The following is a 22,548-nucleotide window of genomic DNA, read 5'->3' as shown; positions in this document are numbered from 1 at the left end:
GCTGTTGTCGGAAGTACGGTGGATAAAAGTACCCAGACAGCTGGCTACCGAAAGCGAGCTAAAGAGGTTACCATCACCAAGTACTATGAGAATGGCAGAAGTGTCGAGAATATTGTAGAGAGAGAGAGGAGTTTTATAATATGTAGTAAGATTGACTTTTGGAAGCTTAATGCGGAAATGTTCAGACAGATAGTCTTTGATTATAATGTTGACCTTAACTTCTTTATCATTAAGACATGTATGCATATCAAAAGTTTTCATAACTTGAATTGACACTTTCATTGTTAAAGATATGCTCATCATTTCTTCATTGTTTCCATATCTCATGATTTCTTCTCATTAAATCATTTATCTTTAGCCCTTTATTGTTTTATCATGCGAGGACGCATGAGGAATAGAGGCGTGGGTAATGTGATGATTAAAGATCGGGCTAGGAAAAGTCGGGGTCGGGATGTATGTAGCTATTACGTAAACCGGGCTTTATTGTTGTGCATTACCAATCTCTACCCAGAGTTGTCGTTCCTTTCTCTCACTTACACCTCTGTCAACGTCTCAAGGGTTTTACAAGATTTTTGTAAAATGGCACGTATGCTCAAATAACGTATGGTTTTCACTTCAGTTACAAAAATATGCGTCAATCAATAAATATTGAGCAGATGTCAAGTCTTTTTGTGACACAAGAAGCATTTATTTGGGTTGAAACGTTGATATTGGGTAGTTCTATTGCACCAGGCCTATACATAGGTACATGAAGAATATATAGTAATGGAAAAAAATCTACAAATAGTTGCTTGTCCTACATTTTCCCGATATTTTATAAAATAGTTCTTAGTATTATTAGCCGTAAAAAATGTGGATTTACATGTGGAATAAACATTGCTTATTTTGAGACGCTAACAGAGGTGTAAGTGAGTGTAAGGAACGATAACTCTGGGTCGAGGTTAGTTCGAATGCGCATCAGTGTATAAGGCGGTGATGAGCGATATTTCGTCAGTTCACTGTCGGAGCTCAAAGGAGTAAGATCGTAGCAGAAGCGGGAATGAGAGAATAAATTTAACCCTGGTTGTTTTTAGTATATGCGGTGGCTAGTATACTGGTTTTAAGGTGTTATACAGTGAATTAAAACTGTTTGCTATATTTCGATATAATTGTACTTATACAGTTCTGTCTGGGTATAGGACAGATCTGGAGATACATCCGAGACCCGTACTTATACATACATTAGGATACAATAGGATACATACCTGTCCCGAGGATACATATCTGCCCGGACACCATATACCTAATTATATTTGTTTCCTTTTATATTAGGGATAGATAATCCTAAGACTTATCTGTATATATTGACTCGTTCTTGTTCACAAAATCATTTTTCGTAATTATTGCTGATTGCCATTTTTCTATATATACAATCATACATTTATCGTTGTCTTGATCTATCCAAATTCACGGACCCAAACACGTCACAAGACGACAAATTAGGTCACCAATTTGCGGGTTTTATTTGTCGTCTTTTCGCCTACATTTTGTCGTCTTTTCGTTTCGTTGTCTTTTCGACTTTTCGTTATTTTGAGGCGAAAAGACGACAAAACGAAAAGGAAAAGACGAAAAATTAGGTCGCTAATTTGCGGGTTTTATTTATCGTCTTTTCGTGTATATTTTTTCATCTTTTCGTTTCGTTGTCTTTTCGACTTTTCGTTATTTCCGGGCAAAAAGTCGTGAATTATCGTTTTGTCATCTTTTCACCTCGAAATAACGATAAGACGACAAATTGTAAAATGGCACAAATCAGCCACCATAGTGCATGCATGTCACACAGACAAACAATGTTTATTTACACGTGTATTTCATAGATTTTGTAAATATTGTATATTAACATTGTGCAAACTCTCTCTCAATCAAAAACTGGATAATATTGTTATTGAAAAAAGGGGGTACTCATTTGAAGGGGGTCCTATAATATGGAAATCCTCTCCCACGGGGAAATCAAGGGATATACGGAGTGAAGGGGGATTCCATGCCAAAACACCGGCATTGTCCGTTGAATTTTCCCGTGGGTTTTATTTTTTCCGGGAAACTGAGATTTTATCCTATTCGTACTAGATTTTTTCCTTCGCATTTGTCACTTCCGGTTAAAAGTTTGTGAATGTCGTCAACTAAAAACTACCCTGTTTTGCATTTTATTCCAACAGCGCAATGTGCCAAAACTTGCAACTATTGTGTGCAGTTATAAGGATATACTTCTACTCGGTAATGATGTCTCACTTAATATATATCTTACGAAACAACTGTTGGTGAGGGCGGAGCCAGATACTCCCTGCAGTGAAAATTTAAACTTAAATCATAGGGGCTTGCTCTAATCTCAGCGAGATTCGTCGAGGCTGGATATTTGGACTGACGCCTCTTCCGAATCTCAGACCAGTGTCACATAAAGTGATTCGGGAAATCTTGCCTGAACTTCGGCCGCTTGTTGCGATTAAAATGGGTTAATTAAATTTCTTGTCCGCTTCAACTTTTCGCCTTAGGCATCCTATTAACTCCCTATCACAATGAAACATGCATTTCTTACCTTTACAAGGTGTAAATCCCACAGTAATTCAAGTTGGCTATTTTCGAAGCCATTGCGAACGGCCACCATTTCATATTTTACCTTCTCAACACTGAAGAGTTCCGATAGTTTAGGACGCCTTCAAATAGATTGATTAAATATTACACAGTTTTCTTTTTATTACTTTTAATTTTTATGCTTAAATGCTTTGTACAAAGTAATTGTCAACCAGTAAGTTCTGTATTTTCAATCATAGTACAAATTGTCATGAAGTAGTATATCGGAACTCCAGTGTTGAGAAGGTAAAATATGAAATGGTGGCCGTTTGCAATGGCTTCGAAAATAGCCAACTTGAATTACTGTGGGATTTACACCTTGTAAAGGTAAGAAATGCATGTTTCATTGTGATAGGGAGTTAATAGGATGTCTAAGGCGAAAAGTTGAAGCGGACAAGAAGTTTATTTAACCCATTTTAATCACAACAAGCGGCCGAAGTTCAGGCAAGATTTCCCGAATCACTTTATGTGACACTGGTCTGAGATTCGGAAGAGGCGTCAGTCCAAATATTCAGCCTCGACGAATCTCGCTGAGATTAGGGCTTGCTCCAGTGATATCATTGTTTACATTTTGTTTAAACGGGAGCAAGCCCCTGTGCTCTAATAAATCTGGGTATTTAAGGGACCCGGTCCAAATCCTAGTGAATAGTTACAGTTGGGATTCTTTCCATCGATTTCTCAAATCTGTACTGGTACGTCGTATGAATAAACGACGGAATAGAGAGTGCATGTACACATCCTTATCACAGTGTAAGGCAGACTTGAATGCGGCGCTGTCACTATCTTGTCTTCCAGAGGGTTCCACTGTGATTGTTCAGGGAAAAAATGAGTGTTTATAGGTAGGGGTGAAACGATACAGTACCTTCTCGATTTGATTCGATACTTTAGTCTCAATTCGATGATTTTCGATTCGATACAATAGCATGTACCAAATTCTTTATAATGCTAAGATTTTTTTATGTTTCTTTGTATTTATTGCTCTCTGCAAATAAATTCTACATAATGTAAAAACGTTTAACATAGAGCAACAATCTTATCACTTGTCCTAAAGCCGAAATGTCGCCATACCCAGGATTTATACATTGGGGGTGCATTTTTCAACTCGACTGCATCCATTTTGATACAGCAAAGTTTACTCGTGTGTTGATTGGGCAATTTTCAATTCCATTGGCTAATCAGAAACCGTGTTATCAAGAGCAATGTGTGCAATGATTTTAGAATGGTATCGAACCGAAAGAGACCCCGAATAAATCGAACATCGAATCGAGACCACTACATCGCGATTCGGCCGCATCGCGATGCATCGTTTCACCCCTATTTATAGGTCACAGTTTCACTATATAGGTCACAGTTTCACTATGTAGGTCACAGTTTCTCTATGTAGGTCACAGTTTCTCTATGTAGGTCACAGTTTCACTATATAGGTCACAGTTTCTCTATGTAGGTCACAGTTTCACTATGTAGGTCACAGTTTCTCTATGTATGTTTGTGAAACACTGAGATTTGTTTAGCTGATAGTTCACTATGGTATAGTTTGATGAATGATAGTCTGACACTGAAGTTAACAACACGGATGCAATTTATAACTGATTTGCCCCTTAAACTGACAAATAGAAATGTATGCCAAAGGAAAGCTTGAAGACAAATAATGGGGAGGAATGTAGCATGGTCAGACTGAATAATGTGAACAGAGAGCTCATAGAAATTCAGATTATATTTTACAAATCAAATACTAGGATGGCCTATGGAAGTTTTTCCCTTCTCATATTCACATTATTTGACCACTAGGACCCACATTAGCAAATATACATGTAACAGTGATATGGGGCATTGAAGCAGTGAACTATATGTAATAAATATGAAATATGTATGAACTTTTTGATTGATACATGTATCACTTGTAAATTCTTTCACATGATGATTTGGGACAATGAAAAGTGGGAAGAAGAGCATACAAACATCATTTTTACAGATCTTCTGAGTTTAAAAAAGTCCAAAGGGTTGAAGGGGGCAACCCTGGCCCATAATACTTATTGACCTGCTGAATAAGTTGTGATTTTAAAATTAACACTTTTGAAATAAGCTCACATTGAATGTGGAATTTATGAACCACTTCATGAGCTTTCAGTTTTTATTACAGTAGTTGAACATGAGTCATGGAGTGGAGGTAGTGTATTGATTTATGTGTAGAGACTATTTATCCCCCCCCAATGTGAAATACCTTTGCAACCTCAAAGGAATATGGTTGGGAATTATCAGCTGAAAAGTGAAATTTGCAAGATTTACCATTGAAGACCAGTGAGAGAACTTCTCTTTTCACTTTTATCTGTGTGAATTATTTACGTAGCATATATACAAATAATTTTGACAGAAATCAGCTTTTGGCAGTAATTACAAAATGTAGCATATTCCCCACTTGATTTGATATAACCAAGGAAGGATGCACTATACACATGGCCTAAAATCAGCATATATGTTAAAGTTGCTATCACTCATGTTTACTTTGTATAGGCTTTTTACTCCTGCCATCTAGTTCTACTGCATTAATTTTATTCTATGTTATCAAATGTATGAATAAGCATGTGTACATGTTTTAAATGAATTATGAAATAAATTTGGGATTGCTAGTTTATATGAAAAGTGAAGATAATGAACAATGATCAATCTCATAACTCCTACAAGCAATACAAAATAAAGAGTTGGGCAAACACGGACCCCTGGATATACCAGAGGTGGGATCAGGTGCCTAGGAGGAGTAAGCATCCCCTGTTGACCAGTCACACCCGCCGTGAGCCCTATATCTTGATCAGCTAAACAGAGTTATCCATAGTCAAAATTAGTGTGTCAAGAACGGCCTAACAATCGGTATGAAAACAAGTCAGACAGCATTTGACCCAATGATAGGTTGTACTGGCAAACTAGATTGTTATAACGACCATAGAATTTGCGAAATGCTGACTTTAAACGAGACTGTTGAAACCCCAGCACCATCAACTTGATTGTCAGTAGCCTTCCTCGATTTAGAAACTGATGATACGCAGAACAAGCTCTTACATATCGAATCATTTGAGAGAGATATACACCATAATATGCAGGTGATAATGGAATATTGCTACATAAATGTAGAAAGTTGACGATGGAGAAGCTGAAATCATCCCATTTGTCATAAAGTTGAGTTGTAAGTTTGCTGTTAATATCTACTTTGAAATTCAATAAAATATCTAAATATGAAGCAGAAGTGGATGACTCTGTGATGTCTTTTATTTCGAGTTCACTGGGATATATCGAATCGACATATGAATGAAAATTAGCATTATTTATAATAGATAAAATGTCATCTATATATCTAAATGTTGCATTGAAGGACACAGCAAGAAATTTTTTTCTTCTCACGTAGAAGTTTTTGAATAAATTCTGCTTCATATGAATATAAAAACAGGTCAGCTAACAAAGGAGCACAATTCTTGCCAATGGGAATTCCAACAGACTGTTGGAAGACCTGATCACCAAAGACTACGAAGGTATTGTCAATTAGGAACTCCAGGATATTTTTGATTCCAACTTCAAAGTTCTTGTGCATGGAATGAGAGTGGTGTTTAACAAAGTAATTTTTTGGATGACTAATCACTACATATGAATATTTCCGTTTTCCATTTTTGTTGAATTCAACTGTCTATGATGTCAAAAAGTCTAGTCTTTTATTATACCCCACCTAACGAAGTTGTGAAGGGTATAATGTTTTTGACCCACAGGGGCTTCTTATCCATTTTGTTCTCAATCTATATATAAATATAGATATATATAAATATAGATATTTATATATAGATTGAGAACAAAATGGATAAGAAGCCCCTGTGTTTGACCTGTCCGTCAGTCCCTTTTTTTGTCAGCGCAACTCCTTTGAAACCGCTCAACAGAATTTTGTGAAATTTGGTAACTACTAAGGACACACTGTGTAGATGTGCATATTCCCAGGAAATTCTGATTCATTAATTTTTCTGGGAGTGATGCCTCCATTGAACTTAGAATTTTGAGGCCATCTGTCCTGTTCTTGCAGTAATGCATAACATTACCATTCATTAAGTGAGGCATTGTCAAGCAATGTTGGAGCATGGGGTATGTGAGCTTGCTCACGTCTGCTTTCTTTCATTTATCATGAGGAATGGTCGTGTAAAGTGTTGAAAAGTCGTATGTTTCGATGTTGTTGATTTAAGAAAAGCTTTGCGATTTCAAGTTTACTAAAAGTTCTTTAGAATTTTTTAGAATCCACATTTGATATACACCACTTCTGGCATATGTAGTGGCACAGTACGTTTGAAGTTTCTCCTTCACAGCTGTTAATATTTTTGTGAGGAGCAAAGATAGAGGCTTGGTAGAATATATGAGATATTATATACTTAATAAATTTTGTGAATGTTTTTAGTTGTTTAGAAGAATGTGTGGGCGGGGACCCCCCGCTGAGAAGCCAAACTTTACAATTCTTTGTATTGGCCTGTCAAAGTCTGGGAAGAGCACGCTCCTTTCAGTTCTTAGTGGAGAGAGCACAGAAAATATCCAGTCAACTGTTGGTATGTATGCACAGATCAGTTCAGTATCATTTTCATATGTTTTTAATGTCATCTTTCATGAGCATATACCATGAACACTGAAATGAAAAGTTTGATTTTTATTAAATTGTTTATTTAAGAGGATGTAGATTACAATGAAATTCACTGATAAGGAATTCCTTGAAGATACTTGCACTTAATTTGATACCACATCCATATAAGGAAGTTTTTAGGGGTGAGATCAAAAGATGATGTCGGATAAAGAGGGGGGTAAAAACTCCCATAAGTTTCTGTCATTCGACATCGATTACACTTTAGTGGAAAAAGAAAAACAGATAAGTGACTGTTAAAAACCACATACATATCAAGATTATAATGAACATTTAAATAGATTTAATGTACACTTTTGTTTGTGAATAAACAGTATAAAAGGTATACAGAGTGTTATTTATAATCGTATGTTTTTACTTGTTAATAGATTAATTTCAACATTCATCATATTTAGTGTCAATTAGTTTGAAGGGGGGGGGGGGGGGGGGGGGGGGTCGTGGTGAAAACTAAGTGAATTTAGTATTTTGTCAGACATTGAACTTTTGATCTCACCCCTTATGTAGACAATTAACTGTATTGAAAAAAACAAGCACATACTGGTTTCAATGAATATATATTCAATATTTTTTATTAAAAGGACATTTGATATTGGAAAAGGAATTTGTTTTTGTTTATTTATTACCAATATCATACATATATTATTTGTGAAAAGTAAGAATAATTCTAAGCATTTGAACACCTGCAATCGACTTCACTATAACAAAGAAATTATAATAGGCCGGTTTCAAGATACATTCGAGTTATTTCCCTTTGGAGAACTCTCATACATAATAAGGCAATTAAGGAACAGTTTGTTTACATGCGGGAGTGGGACCTATTTTCATCCTTGCACAAGTGAATCTGCTCAGTAAGTTTCTCATACGCAGTTTCATCTCATCACCCAAATTTGACTATTACACAAACTAATTAAATGATAAATATTGAGGAAGTAATTAAATACATGTAATTCTTATTATATCACACTATTTCGTTGCTCATATGTATCATATCCAGGAAATAATTTGTAAATATGACATTCAAATCAATTTCTTCAGATCAAGTTTTTTATTAGGTCACCTGAGTAAACTCAGGTGACCTGTTGCAATTGGTTGTCGTCCGTCAACAATTGAACATTTTTAACTTCTTCTTGATAACTACCAATCCAATTCTTTTCATATTTAGTATGAAGTATCTTTGGGACAAGGGGAACATAAATTGTAAATTTCAGGTCTCCAGCTCCCTTGGGGCCTTAGGGACGGGGCAAAAACTCTCAAATTGACCAATTTTCAAAAATCTTCTTCTTAAGAACTGTACATGTGTAAGAAAAACTAAATGCATGGTGATGGAGAGCAGGAAGGCCTCTACCAAAATTGTATATTTCATGATCTATGGGGTAGGGGTTCTGATCCTAGGGTGGGGCCAAACTTGGTATATAGTGTTTATGTGTAAAACACTTAAATAACATCTTCTTTAGTGCTGTTGATACTACAATGTATATTGAAACTAAATAGATATTTAGAAAGAGCAGGTAGTCCTTTACCAAAATTTTTAAATTTGATGATCCCAGGGGTAGGGATTTTGTATATAGTATTTATGTGCAAGTTTGCTGATACTGTATAAAATGTCTAAATGCATACTTAGGAATAGCAGAAAAGGATGTATAAAAAATGGTGAATAAAACCCAGGGTTATATGACTTATATTAAGGATGAGTCCAAATTAGTCATATGTTTTGATGTTTTAATGTTAATACACCTATTATTCAAAGCCTTTCATCAGTGTATGCACTTTTGAAGGCAGTGAAGTTTTAAGAACAGATCTTGTTTTATACTGTTGCTGAACATTAGAATTTAGCTTAGATATTCAGAACAGGAATTTTTTTCTAGATTTCATAGCCCATGGAAGTAGTGATACTTTTTCACTAGTATTCAGGTGACTGATAAGGCCTCTTGTATAGTCCTTACTAAAACAATTTGGATGAATTGAATAATATATAGTTCTGCAAATTTTGAATTTGATAATGGTGAATTTTGAAAACATTGACCCAAATAGCATGTACATGTCAAAGATTTCATCACTGATCCCCACATTTTCTGTTGTGTATTTTTGTTGTTGTTGAGATTGGAGTGCAAAAGGGTCAAGTTTAAATTCGCAGGAATTATGTGGACCCCATTGTTTTTTATATTACACTTTGAAAAATCCTTGAAGTATAATTCTGAGGAGTGAGCAACTTTATGGTTAATCAAATGCAATACTTGCTCATTTCATTTTATCTGTGTGTTTACTTTTCTCAGGTTTCAGTATAAAGGCCCTGATGTTTGATGATTGTATTGTTGATGTAAAAGAACTTGGAGGTAAGTGGTTTTAGATTCTATAATGATTCTCTGTCACTCAGGACATTTGTGCAAAAAATGGACTGACGTGCCAGGGAATGGACATTTGTGGAGTGACGTTCGTGGCAATTTGAATTAACTGGGACTAACACTCAAATCACATAATAACACTTTGGTACAATATTTTGGTGATTAAATGTCTTATTTTATTTTGTTAACCATGCAGGTTTGGTTTATAATTCTTTCATGTTTGTTTATTTGTTTAATCTTCAATCTTTATCATAACATGATCTAATTCAATGATTGATGTTCATTAATACAGTATTCAGCTGTATATATGTATGACTTCAAAGTGCGATGGTCTGTGCCAAACCCCGATGATGCGACATGTCAAACTGAGGTGTTTTGTGCCAAACCCCGATGGTCTATGCCAGACCCCGATGGTGTGACACGCCAAAGTGCGATGGTGTGAGACAAATGCATCAAAGTGTGATGGTACATATTAATGCGCCAATGTGCGATGGAGTGACATGCTGAAGTCCGTTGGTTTGCAAAACTGAATGGAACAGTGGTTTGGTACAGACTGTGACAACCGTGTGTTGTTTCACTAAAATATCAAAATAGTATTGAGGATAAAATTCTTTCATTACTATATATAGCTGTCGAGTTGATAAACACAAAATTTTCAATTGAGAAATCGCATAGAATGTTTTGTACTCAGGGGGTTGAAATTGACTTTTTCTACCACAGGCTAATTTTAGCTTGTGGATAAAAAATCCACAGGCTAAAATGAAAACCTACAAGCTAAAATGAAAATAATGAAGCAGTTGTCTTTTTTCATATATTTTTTGTAAATCAATGATTTTCTCCATCATTATACTGAGCCCAGTGGGTCAACAGGCATTGTTTGGACAAGTCACTAAGTTACGTAAGACATATGCTAAGTTACATACATATGGTGCAATGTTTAGGTCTCTTGACCATCGCACCTGTTTACCGCAGGTCTTCCAATTTCATGCCACATAAAGGGTGTCACTAGTGATTTTTCAAAGCGAATCCCGGACTCATGGTTTATAAGCAGCATGATCACGAGTCCCATGAACTTTTTTGATAATCGTCTACACACCGAGCAATGCACTCGTGTCATCATAAGCGTTTGTATGATTCTGAATGTAAGTTTAAGAAAAGTGAATAGCGCATCACCGTATAAAACGGATACGATACGATCATGGTTTGTAAATCAGCACTAGCTAAGATTTTTGAGTGTCCACTATATTTACTCGCTATTTTTCAAATATACTCGCATTTTGCGAGTATTTCTTGCTAATTTTGAGCCCTGTTGTACCACCCTCAGGAATTTATTACGTATGCATCACAAGTAATGAATGATAATGATGGGCAAAGTAGATTGTACTTTATAGCCGTTCTCACAATCCACAACATTGTAAACGTTGCCCTTGCTATCGTCCATGTTTATCTTAATCACCCGTTCCTTCCTCTGATATCCATTGGTGCCAACAGAAAGAACTTTCGTTGGGGCAAACTGACATTGCATTTCTTGGGTTTGATTTTCAATACGTTGCAAATGACGTCATAATAACGTGACGTCACAAGCGTTACTGAAGCCTGCACCATTTGACTTGGGAGTGTCAGATCATCGCACTTTGGCTTGGTGTGCCTACAAATGACTGATAAGCCAAAGTGCGATGGTGTGAAACGAATGCGCCAGAGTGTGATGTGGGTGACATGCCGAAGTCATTTGGTTTGCAAAACTGAATGGACACCAAAATATCTTCTTTGCTTTGCTTCTGAAAGACGTTACAAATGATGTCATAATAATGTGACAGTACAAACTGTACCCTGCACCATCACCCATTGGTGTAGTGTGTCTATATAGGAAAGGGACCATCACACTTTAGCGTGACCATTGCACTTTGCCGTCTGTAACGTCAACAAACCATTGCACTTTGGCGCAGACCATCGCACTTTAGAGTCTTGCGTATATATTGAATGTCAAATAAAATGGTTTGCTATTGAGTCACTTTGAATGATGACAGTATACAATTATTTCATGCCTATTTGGGAAACAGTCAAAACTATTGTCCTGAGAAAGTGGTGATGACCCGGAAAACTGTTGTCAGAGGCCATAGGTGGAGGACAACTGTTTCCCGGGTCTTCGGCACTTCCTCGGGACAATAGTTTTGACTGTTTCCCTAGCCGGCGTGAAATAATTGTTTTATTATCTAATCTGCTAATCGAACTAGTTTCCCACCTGACCATGAAACAGTTTGTCACGTGACCGGGAAACAGTTTGTCACATGACCGGGTAATAGCAAGTCACGTGACTGGGAAACAGTTCGTCACGTGACCGGGTAATAGTAAGTCACGTGACAGGGTAATAGTAAGTCACTTGATGAACTGTTTCATACCTCACTTCATTGTGTGTACCTTTCTCTGCTGATTAAAGTTGTAAAATAGGGAAAAAAATGTGTAATACCAATTTATATAGTAGATTAGGTAATAATAGATGTTTGAGTTCAGGAAAAAGTAAAGTCTTATGATATTAGTAGGGCTATAGTAGATTTTTCTTACTGAAATATCCCATACATGAGCTAGATACTACATTTTTCCACTTGAAGTGTATCCAAGTCTCAAGTTTTAAATTCCCTTGTTTTAGCATGATTAACCCGGGATCAATATATTACTGTATACACATGTACAATAAACATTATACACATGTACAATAAACATGTGGCAAATACAATGATTTATGTGCATATTAGTGAAAATTCTTATGGCAAACAGTTTTGTACTTTGTATTTTCACTGCTTTGCCTTCACGACATTTTGTACTTTGTATTTTCACTGCTTTGCCTTCACGACATTTTGTACTTTGTATTTTCACTGCTTTGCCTTCATGACGTTTTGTACTTTGTATTTTTACTGTTTTGCCTTCATGGCGTTTTGTACTTTGTATTTTAACTGCTTTGCCTTCACGACTTCACGACTTATTTTTGCTTTGTATTTTCACTGCTTTGTCTTCACGACATTTTGTACTTTGTATTTTCACTGTTTTGCCTTCATGACGTTTTGTACTTTGTATTTTCACTGCTTTGCCTTCACGACTTATTTTTGCTTTGTATTTTCACTGCTTTGTCTTCACGACATTTTGTACTTTGTATTTTCACTGCTTTGCCTTCACGACGTTTTGTACTTTGTATTTTAACTGCTTTGCCTTCACGACTTATTTTTGCTTTGTATTTTCACTGCTTTGTCTTCACGACATTTTGTACTTTGTATTTTCACTGCTTTGCCTTCACGACATTTTGTACTTTGTATTTTCACTGCTTTGCCTTCATGGTGTTTTAATTGTGCTTTGTATTTTTACTGTTTTGCCTTCATGACGTTTTGTACTTTGTATTTTTACTGTTTTGCCTTCATGACGTTTTGTACTTTGTATTTTAACTGCTTTGCCTTCACGACTTTTTTTTGCTTTGTATTTTCACTGCTTTGTCTTCACGACATTTTGTACTTTGTATTTTCACTGCTTTGCCTTCATAGCGTCACACATTCGCTTCATCACCCTTGCATCACATCTTCCCTCTAAAAGTGAAGGAACAAATGTTGAACAGAACACCATATACATTTGTCGTGATAAGAATTTTTATAATGACTAACATGACATTTTATTTCTTCATATCAATTTTGTGTTTAGGTTACTGTTTTCCAACATGTAATTTGGAGGGGGGGGGGGGGTCTTGTTTATAAAAAAACATTAAGCAGAAAATTTGTTGTACCCTAAACCCTAACAGTTTTTTGAAAAATATCACATTGCAGGGGGAGACCATGTTCGGCCATACTGGGACAAATATTTCGGGGGAGCTGAGGGTGTTGTATTTGTAGTGGACAGCTCGGGTACTGATGAAGACTTGCAGCTGACAAACAATGAACTGCACAAGGCACTGGCTGACCCTGAACTGGATAATCTCCCCTTGATGGTGTTGTGTAACTATAGTGACAAAGAGGGAGCCAAGACAAAAGAAGAGGTTCTTTTTATGTTGTGACATCATTGTTGTAAAATTCATGTTGCTTTGTTAGTAGCTGTGTAATTGAAATGAATTTACTTTTAGTTTTTGACATCAAATATGTGTATTTATTGAATTCGTCATACTTTCCAGATGCAAAAGATCTTGGAGCTGGATTTAGAATCTAAAAGCCGACACTGGGAAATACATTCCTGTACCACTGCAGATAGAAAGAGTATCAAAGTGGCCTTTGAGAGCTTTAACAAAAGGCTACTGGACAGCAGGAAAAAAGACGAGGGCTTCAGCAAGATTTGAAAAGATTTTTGTCATCATAGGAGAGTTGATCTTGATCTGATTTATAGTTAGGGGAAATGAAAATATGATAGCAGGACTCCAGATAAATTTGTGTCTTTATGTACAAATGTATATTGCCCCCCCCCCCCCCCCCCCCCCCCCCCCCCCCCATAATTTTTGTCGTTACCGTTAATGGCAGCTTTTATCTCTGTTCATGTTAAGTGGAGATCATTATTTTATGTTGTGAATTTTCCTTGGTGTGGAGGAAATGTAGGAGTATATTTTGTTGCTTGTGATCATTGAATGATTTGTTGTGTGATTTTTTTGGAACAAAGATGGAGATTTAAAAAGATAAAAGATAATGTGAAGGTCACTTTATGACAAATACCGTATTTAATGGGAAAGAAAGCATTATGCGTATGAATTTTGTTATAACCCTAAACACATGTACTTACTAATAATTTAATTTTACTTGTTACACACAATTTGATTGGTTCATTTGACTTTATCAACATTCTTTATATCGTATAAACAAAGTTGCCCTTTAGTCCCGCTATATGATGTTATAGGAATGACATCATAATACATTTAGCCGTTCAGTTTCCATTTTGTTGCTATGGCGATATTGGTCCATGTCAAATAAAATTTATATTTTGTTTAGAATTATCCACCAAATAATATCAAACGCAGTATACTAAATTAAATTATAAGGAATGAAAGTAATTTTAATTTGTTTTATACGATATACAGTAAGTTTGGACAGTTTACGCCATTTTATAAACCGCTTTGCAGTAATGCATTAATTACCCCAACTTACTTTATATCATATAAAACAAATAAAAATTACTTTCATTCCTTAAGTTTGGAATGAGAGATGACCTATGGATTAAATTTGTGAATAGTTTGATGAGGAGACCCAGAAAGTTAAAATGATTGCTTATGAAATGTGCACTTCTTAATACGGGATATCGGAACAATAAAATTTTGGAACTCTTCAGAAAAAGAAGTTACCAAAATTATGCATCCCTTACGCAACTCTTGTATTCAAATTAATGATGCTAGAGACGGCTCTGTTCTGATACAAAAATATCTGCCTGATTTGAAGATTATTTTCAGAATGTCACAAGCGAATACCCTGGTACCCATGACATGAGTTATTAGATTAAATTCCTCATGTCTAGTAGCAGAGACAATACAAGAAAAAAACACCAAAAAACCAAAAATAAATAAAAATCACAGTACCGTTCATTTCCTCTACCATATATGTGGATATTAACTTAGCAAGATTTTCTTGAGTCATTAAAACAACCGACTGCTATGAAATGATATATGTATAGAAATAGAAGTATAAAAAATAATCAAAATTTATGCATCAATCTCCAGGCACGTACAATTACCCCCCCCCCCCCCCCCCCCCCCCCCAGTTTTCTTGACATGTACATGTGACATCGCATTATAATCACATACAAAGTTTGTTATTTTTATATGCTTAGATCCATTTATTAACTGGTCACTTCTTATAGTGGCGGCAAATGGTAGTGAAAATGCAAGGTTGAACCGATGAATTGAAACACACACACACCTTTTTTTAACGATTTAGGGGTTTGGGCAAAACTACTTTTCTTGCTAACAAAGAATTTTCATACAGATATGATGGCAATTATTTTCTTTGTTTGCTCCCCACTCCTCAACTTTGGAAAAGGATGCTAAGTACCTGAACTCACTATATCTAATAGTAACGTATACTTGATTAATGAAAAAATTGCCCAAGTTAACGCATAAAATGTGATCTTGTTGGGTATACTAAATATTAAAATAGTAGTTCCAATATCCTGTTTTTAGAATAGAATTTATAAATTTTGTCCAGATTTTTTAAGCATGAAATATGGTCATTTGTTTCATTGCACTAATTGTTTAGTCTTTAACTGCAACTTTTATTGAGCTTTATTAGCAGTTTCCATGGTGATTGCAAATATAAACATTGTGCACCTCATATTTTGGATTGCTGTGACAACTCGAGATTTTCCATGAACATTACTTGTTTATTTTCCAATGTGTATAATTTATTTATTTTTTCAATATACAGTTTTTTCCCCCATGTGTTTAATTTATTTATTTTTTCAACATACAGGTTCTTTTCCCATGTGTAGAACTTATTTATTTTTGTATGTGTAGAACTTGTTCATTTTTTGCATGTGTAGAACCTATTCATTTTTTGCTCAGTTTATTACTGTGTGGATTTTTTTTTTTCACTTAGAAAGAGTGGAGTAACATGCAACTCCTGCTTCAAGAAATCATTCTCATTTTACAGCTATTTCAATGTGTTTAAAGTGTTTTTGCATTCTGCATGCATTGAGATAATCTATTGTTTATGTATTGAATATTTAATGTTAGCTGTTCATTGTGCAGACACACTGATATTGTCTACCTCTATTTTAGTGCAGGTTTAAATGACAATTAATGTGGGTCACTGTTGTGTAGCAATGCATGAACTGGTCGTCTAAGATTACATGCACTATTTGTGTTAATCCATGACCTGTATCATCTCTCTTTGATACCAAAATATCTGGTGTAAAGAACCAGGTTCAATGATAGTCTAATTTGGCCCTAAATCTGATCATACACTGTAATCTACAAGCTCGTTACAGATAGCGTTAGCGTTCATATACAGTCAAACCTCGTTATCTTCAACTCGATGGGACCAAGAAAAACTCTGAGATATCTGAGGATTCGAGATATTGAGGGTAAAATACTTAAAGAATAAGTGGATAGGACTTCTGAATGACTTTTGACATATCCTTGATATTCGAGATATCGGTGTTGAAGATATTGTACTTTGATTTTGTTGTGGAAAATGTAGTGCACAAAATAATTATGATTTTATCAATAAATCAAATATGTTTATCTGCTTTTTCTTCAAGCAGCCTATAAAATAATCGTTTTTTAAAAGATATTTGCCTTCAGTGTATGAAAATAATACAGGCTGATGCATATAATTATGGCCCATGAATGATGATTACTACTGAAAAAAGATCCTTTAAGTTAGCATCTTTGACAATTTGTAAGGCTAGTGTAAAGAATCGTTAACTTTCTGTTGTCACTTTCCAGATCATTTTTGTGTCTGACCTTTTCAACAGGGAAAATTACTCAATTTCATTGTCACACCAAGTCTTTTTTGAAAAAAAAAATCATGAGAATAAAGATGATACAATTGCAAATTCTTCAGAATGGCTGCAGGAATGAGTACAGAATGACGCCAGGAATTAGTTTACAAATGATAAAAATCTTCATCAGTTGGACTCTTGGATTTACAGTGATACTACAGGCCTTTTGCAAACACATTGAGATGCACAGTGTATTATTGAATGATTGAACTGACTCTTTTGAATATCGAGGCCATAAACAAACTGTTGTTCTTGTTTTATGTCCATAGCAGAAATGTTACATTCCAATTATTATTATCTCTGTTAATTAATGTTTATGATACAAGTACTAGATTTGAGCATATCAGACAAATTGATGAGATTGATTGATTTTAAAGAAAGGGGAGAGGTATGCTTAACGTACGGTTTTATTGTTTTTGTTCTGCACCGGATTGGGATTGCTAGTCATCTTTTCAGTACTGATGATAAAAGCTCTAGTAAATCTGGTCAAAGCCTGTCTGCTAAATTTTCAGTTTGTCAATTTCAACCAAACTAGTCAGAAAGGACCCTCTAGTAATAGGATGTTTGAATTTATTTGAATGAAAGTCCACACCCCTCCCAAGCTAAGTAAAAAATGCAAAAAATAATGAAATTTAAAATTGGGATGAATAAACTCGTATAATAACTTTCTTGCATAATGTAGATACAGGTTTCTAAGTTATGACCCTAATGGATCACACTAAAATAATGAAATAAAAGAAAAGTTTTGAACTCCCTCTACATAGGAATTCTTTAGAAATTTCCTCAACATCAGACTAAATGATATTTAGGTATGTATATGATAGGTTATAGTATAGATTCAGTGTTGTTAGAAGTATATATACTTTGTACATGTAGATTAAGATGTTGAGGCATTTTTAGGCCACTATTAAGTTTATAAGATCGAATTGACTCAAAGTCGGCATTGCGGTCCATTGGCCTGTTGATAAAATTGCTCAGTGGTCACAGGTATTTACGTTTGATTTTTCAGTATATATATTTTATTCAGTAAAGCTCATAAGCAAATTTAAGTCCCATCCTATGCATGGACTATATTGTAAATCTGTGTATACTTCATATACCCCAGATGCATGGGGTAAACAGTGCCATTTATGATTCTGATCTATTTCTATGTTAACCAACAGTTCCTTTTCCCTGCAATGGAAATATACGGTTGTAAACATTTAAAGAAACACATTAACAGTTTCTGCAGGGAAAGCAACATATATTTTTTGAAAACTCTTTTGATAGATCTGGATATTTGTAGGAAATATATTTTACAGACTTGATAATATTAACCATCTTTGTACTCTGTGTAATAGTGGCCATTGTAAGGTTGAATGTCATTTATTGTGATGCTTGTAGTTTTATAATCCGTCCAGAATTTCTCTTGTAGTTATTAAATTCTTCAAAATGAAAATTTGTTGTAGATTTATGAATGGTTATGAGATTCCCCAAAATAGTTTTTGATTTCTCTAGAACATATGAACAAAGTACATGTAAAACTTATACGGTACCAATTTTGATGCACCAGATGCGCATTTCGACAAATAATATCTCTTCAGTGATGCTCAACCGAAATGTTTGAAATCCGAAATAACTATGAAGTTTTAGAGCTAAATATAGCCAAAAACAGCGTACCAAAAAAAGTGGAGCCAAATTCATGTATATATTTGTTTTTAATCCCCAAAAGAAGTGTTTTAAAATCCATCATGACAAATACACGATTTAAGAATTTTGATACATCTAGGAAAGTCAGGGTTCCTGTTACAAATGTGTACTGTGGGAGATAAACTTCAGTTCCGTTGACACAAGATAGCTATTTCAAAGGATGAACTGAAGTGCTGGGCAGAAAAAGATGTGGAATTGATAGTCGGCTAGTTTGTATTGGAGATTTAGGATGCAGTTCACACTCTGGGACAAGACGGGGCTGTAATAAGGATTTAGTGTTTTACATGCCATAGGGAACATTGCCACTGCTCTGACCCATTGACCTCTTGTTTTGGGGGGAAAAGCACACAACTGCAGAAAATTTTGAGATTTTATTACAATGATTAGATAGCACTATGTAAACCTTGTAAAATATTTAGATGGAAAATGAACTGCTCAGGTGAGTGATGTGACCCATGGGCCTGTTAGTTCACCTGAGCTGAAAGCTCGAAGTGGCTTTTCTTGATTTTTCACCTACTGTCTCTCTAATAATCTATAATCATCTTTTCACATTTTCTTCTTGCTCTCAAGAATCACAGGGACATTAATATAAATTGTTTTGCCTGTCAGTCTTCAGATATACCTAGGGCCTCTAATCACATCAGTGTACAGGCGCGGATCTAGAAATTTTTCAAAAGGGGGGGAGTTGAAGAGGAAATGCAGGGGCGGATCCAGGAATTGCGGTTACGGGGGTGCCACTTTATGAGGCAGGGGATTTGGGGGCTCCCAGTGAGTCCAGGACAAAGCCCTGGTGGGGGCCCAGGGTGCGAAAGCTCCTGGATTTTACAGATTTTATAGGGCTTAAACTATGTCTCCTATTTAAGTCATTTTTACTATTTTCTATCATTCTTAATAAGGTGAAATTAGTAAAATGACACAAATTTTAAGGGTTTTTGGAAAAAATTAAGTTCTCCCAATGAAGTAATTCAAGAAATCAAAAAGATTTTGTCATTCATTTCTCCGGGAGTGGAAGAAATTATTGCTTCTTTTATCGTTTAGTACATTTGTGTAATAAACAAGATACCACGATTTACCTCAAATTTGAAAATTTATGGGGGGGAGGGGTAACTGCGCCCCTTCCCCCTCCTTAAATCCACCACTGAAATGAGAGCTGTTATAACGTACATTAAAATAGTTAAACGGCAACTTAACCGGAATGCTATCAATTTGCATTTCTAAATTCAAATTTGGATTAATGTTATTGTAAAATTATCAGACGTAGATCTGTCACTCTTGATTTTAGAACGAATCCTGTTTTAAAATGCATTCCGATTTACTCCCAGTAATTCATTTTTTTAAAAATAAAATGTAATATTACATATACAAACTATATACTATCCCTTAGGCCATGCCAATTTGTAATCTAGTTCGTCGGATTCGCCGCTTCTATTTGTAACAAATCCAAATTATAATATTATCAAAAAATAATATCCGCCCGCGTGTTCAAAAATATCCGTAAATATTTTTTTTAGTTTTTACAACAAGCGCACAAATAACTTTGATGTATATGCTGACAAATGACAGAAGCGCGGGCTCTCGAGAAATTTCCTAACAGTGTAAGACGGTTAAGTTATTCGTCATGATGTCTATCTTAATATGTACGATACTTCATAACACTGGATTGGAAGTTGTTCGTTATGCTGGAATCGAACTGGAAGCCGATGAAACTTTTGAAGCGCTATTCGATGCCACTATTTAGAGAACATTGATAGCATATGATTGATTGTTTGATTAGCCTATATATTGACTGAAGTCTCTCTTGAGAATATTTCACTCACATGAAGACGTTACCATTGCCGGTGAAGGGCTGCAAAATTTAGGCCTATGCTCAGCGCTTATGGCACTGAGGGATCTTTATCGTGCCAAACCTGCTGTGACATTTGCAGTCCTATCTGAAGGACCGCCCCCAATCGGAACTCCTCGAATGTCTCGCGCACTCGACATAGATCTCGGATGTAATACGATGGCATCCATGAGCGAATTTGATGCATTGTTGTGACGTCACAGCAATGCATCAAATTCGCTCATGGATGCCATCGTATTGCATCCGAGATCTATGTAGAGTGCGCGAGACATTCGAGGAGTTCCGATTGGGACCGCCCCATTTATTCGCCTCTTACAACAAGCAAGGAGTACTGATCGATGACTATTTTAAACCGGACCGACAGTTAACGACAAATTCACAAAAGGTTTGGTGATGTCATATCAAAATTCAAGAAAATGCTCAAAGCGATGCAATGGATATTGCATTTGCAATGAATGTCAAAACTGGATGTGTCCCTAGCAATATGCATATCTCTGAATCAAAAGTTTGTAGAAATGAAACTTAAATTAAAATGCTTCAAAAAGACCTTATCAGTTAATGTTGCAGAGTACATGTATTGGGTATAAAGAAAATAAGTCTTTGAAACCTGAAATACTTCTTATTTATTGTAAACTATATCAACAAAGTTGAAAAATATTAAGTTTATGTGGTAAACAAATGATATCTGATGATTTTAGATCTTTATTTTTAGGCGCCCGCTTTTTAAAATCACACTTAATTCAATTAAAAATAGTTATATTTCTTGTATTCGCTCGCCTCATAATTTTTATCTCCAAAATTAAAAATAATATTTGTAAAATAATTTCGCCCTCTCGCCTCACTTTTTTTGTTTGAAAATCCGAAGAACTATTTTACAAATTGGTGTGGCCTTACCAAAATGTAAAGTTTGCTGCAAATTTGCCGCAAGTTTGCGGCAAACAAATCAGTGTGCCAGAGCTGTTTGCCAGAAGTGTGCAGCTAATGCCGCTAGCGGCATACAGTGTTCCACTAGCAGCACACAGTGTGCCACTAGTGGCACAGTGTACCAGAAGTGCACCACAACTTTTCCTAAATGAAACAGTGTGCCAGAAGTGCACCACAACTTTTTCTTTGGTATTCAGAATCAAAACTGTGTGTCAGAAGTGCACCACAACTTTTTCTTTGGTTTTCAGAATCGTGTGCCAGAAGTTCACAACTTTTTTCTTAAAATTTTAGAACTGAAACAGTAAGGGCAGCAAAGTTCACAACTTTTTCTTGAATATTTAGAATAAAAGAGCCATTTCAATATATCCATCACAACATTTTCTATAATAGAACATATGCAACATTTCTCACACCCCTTCCATCGATCTTCTTGTCTTAATGGGAATTAGCGGTCATTTTGTCACCAAATATTGAATTCAATGAAAGTTGCCCTATAATAGATATTATATATTAAAGTAATAATTACACTTGTATTTAATTATTTCAAACACCTTTTAACCTCTTGAAAATGAATATGTGATTTTGGTGATTGAATATTATTGTCTTGCGAGACAGTATAATTATTCTCTAGTTACCTTTGCATGCTGTCAGCAAAATGTATTCGCTGTTTTTGTTTTTATTTAAGAAATGATTTGATTGGGGTGCAGTGAATACTTCTTCCGTATATATATTTCTTTACATTAAAAGCGGTTATCTAACATAGCTTTATTAGGATTAATTTTCTTGTTTTTGTACATAATAAAAAATAAATGTTCTTATTAGTCATCAATATGTATTTCAATATCATCGAGAGATTTTGAGAAAAAAATGGTTGCCATCACTTTCACAGCTAATGTCCCTTTAAAGTAAGATGTAAATGCACAGGTATCTGAATTTTAATTTAAATATTTCAATTATTTATTGATTCACCAAGCATATTGGCATACAATCATGTTACACAATATGAGATATATAATGACAATAAACTAATTACTAAC

The 22,548-nt window shown here is 35.2% G+C and overlaps 2 protein-coding genes across 3 annotated transcripts in view; one reads left to right on the top strand and one right to left on the bottom strand.

The window, feature by feature from the left end:
• Window positions 1-22,548, bottom strand: part of LOC125649793 (spectrin alpha chain, non-erythrocytic 1-like) — a 157,580-nt gene that overhangs the window by 125,915 nt on the left and 9,117 nt on the right. The gene's annotated exons all lie outside the window — the stretch shown is intronic.
• LOC125649827 (ADP-ribosylation factor-like protein 15) lies at window positions 2,089-14,222 on the top strand. 2 transcript variants are annotated; one of them, XM_048877640.2, is made up of 6 exons: window positions 2,131-2,250; window positions 6,044-6,125; window positions 7,028-7,172; window positions 9,535-9,594; window positions 13,410-13,618; window positions 13,751-13,995. In XM_048877640.2, the coding sequence occupies exons 3-6, from the start codon at window positions 7,040-7,042 to the stop codon at window positions 13,910-13,912; spliced, it is 564 nt and encodes a 187-aa protein (XP_048733597.2). In that variant the 5' UTR covers window positions 2,131-2,250; window positions 6,044-6,125; window positions 7,028-7,039; the 3' UTR covers window positions 13,913-13,995. The 2 variants fall into 2 exon arrangements, with proteins under 2 accessions (XP_048733596.2, XP_048733597.2); XM_048877639.2 differs by lacking the exon at window positions 6,044-6,125 and having other exon boundaries at window positions 2,089-2,250; window positions 13,751-14,222.

Source organism: Ostrea edulis, chromosome 5 (genome assembly GCF_947568905.1).
Source record: "Ostrea edulis chromosome 5, xbOstEdul1.1, whole genome shotgun sequence".
Classification (NCBI taxonomy): domain Eukaryota; kingdom Metazoa; phylum Mollusca; class Bivalvia; order Ostreida; family Ostreidae; genus Ostrea; species Ostrea edulis.
Note: the sequence above shows the minus strand (reverse complement) of the source record. Positions and strands in the feature narration are given on the sequence as shown.

Excerpts from the sequence above, each read along its gene's own strand:
- LOC125649827 (XM_048877639.2), top strand. The coding sequence starts at position 2,197 with ATGTGCCAAAACTTGCAACTATTGTGTGCAGTTATAAGGATATACTTC. Across the intron at positions 9,595-13,409 it reads TGATGTAAAAGAACTTGGAG|GGGGAGACCATGTTCGGCCA; the intron begins GTAAGTGGTTTT and ends ATCACATTGCAG. Across the intron at positions 13,619-13,750 it reads GAGCCAAGACAAAAGAAGAG|ATGCAAAAGATCTTGGAGCT; the intron begins GTTCTTTTTATG and ends CATACTTTCCAG.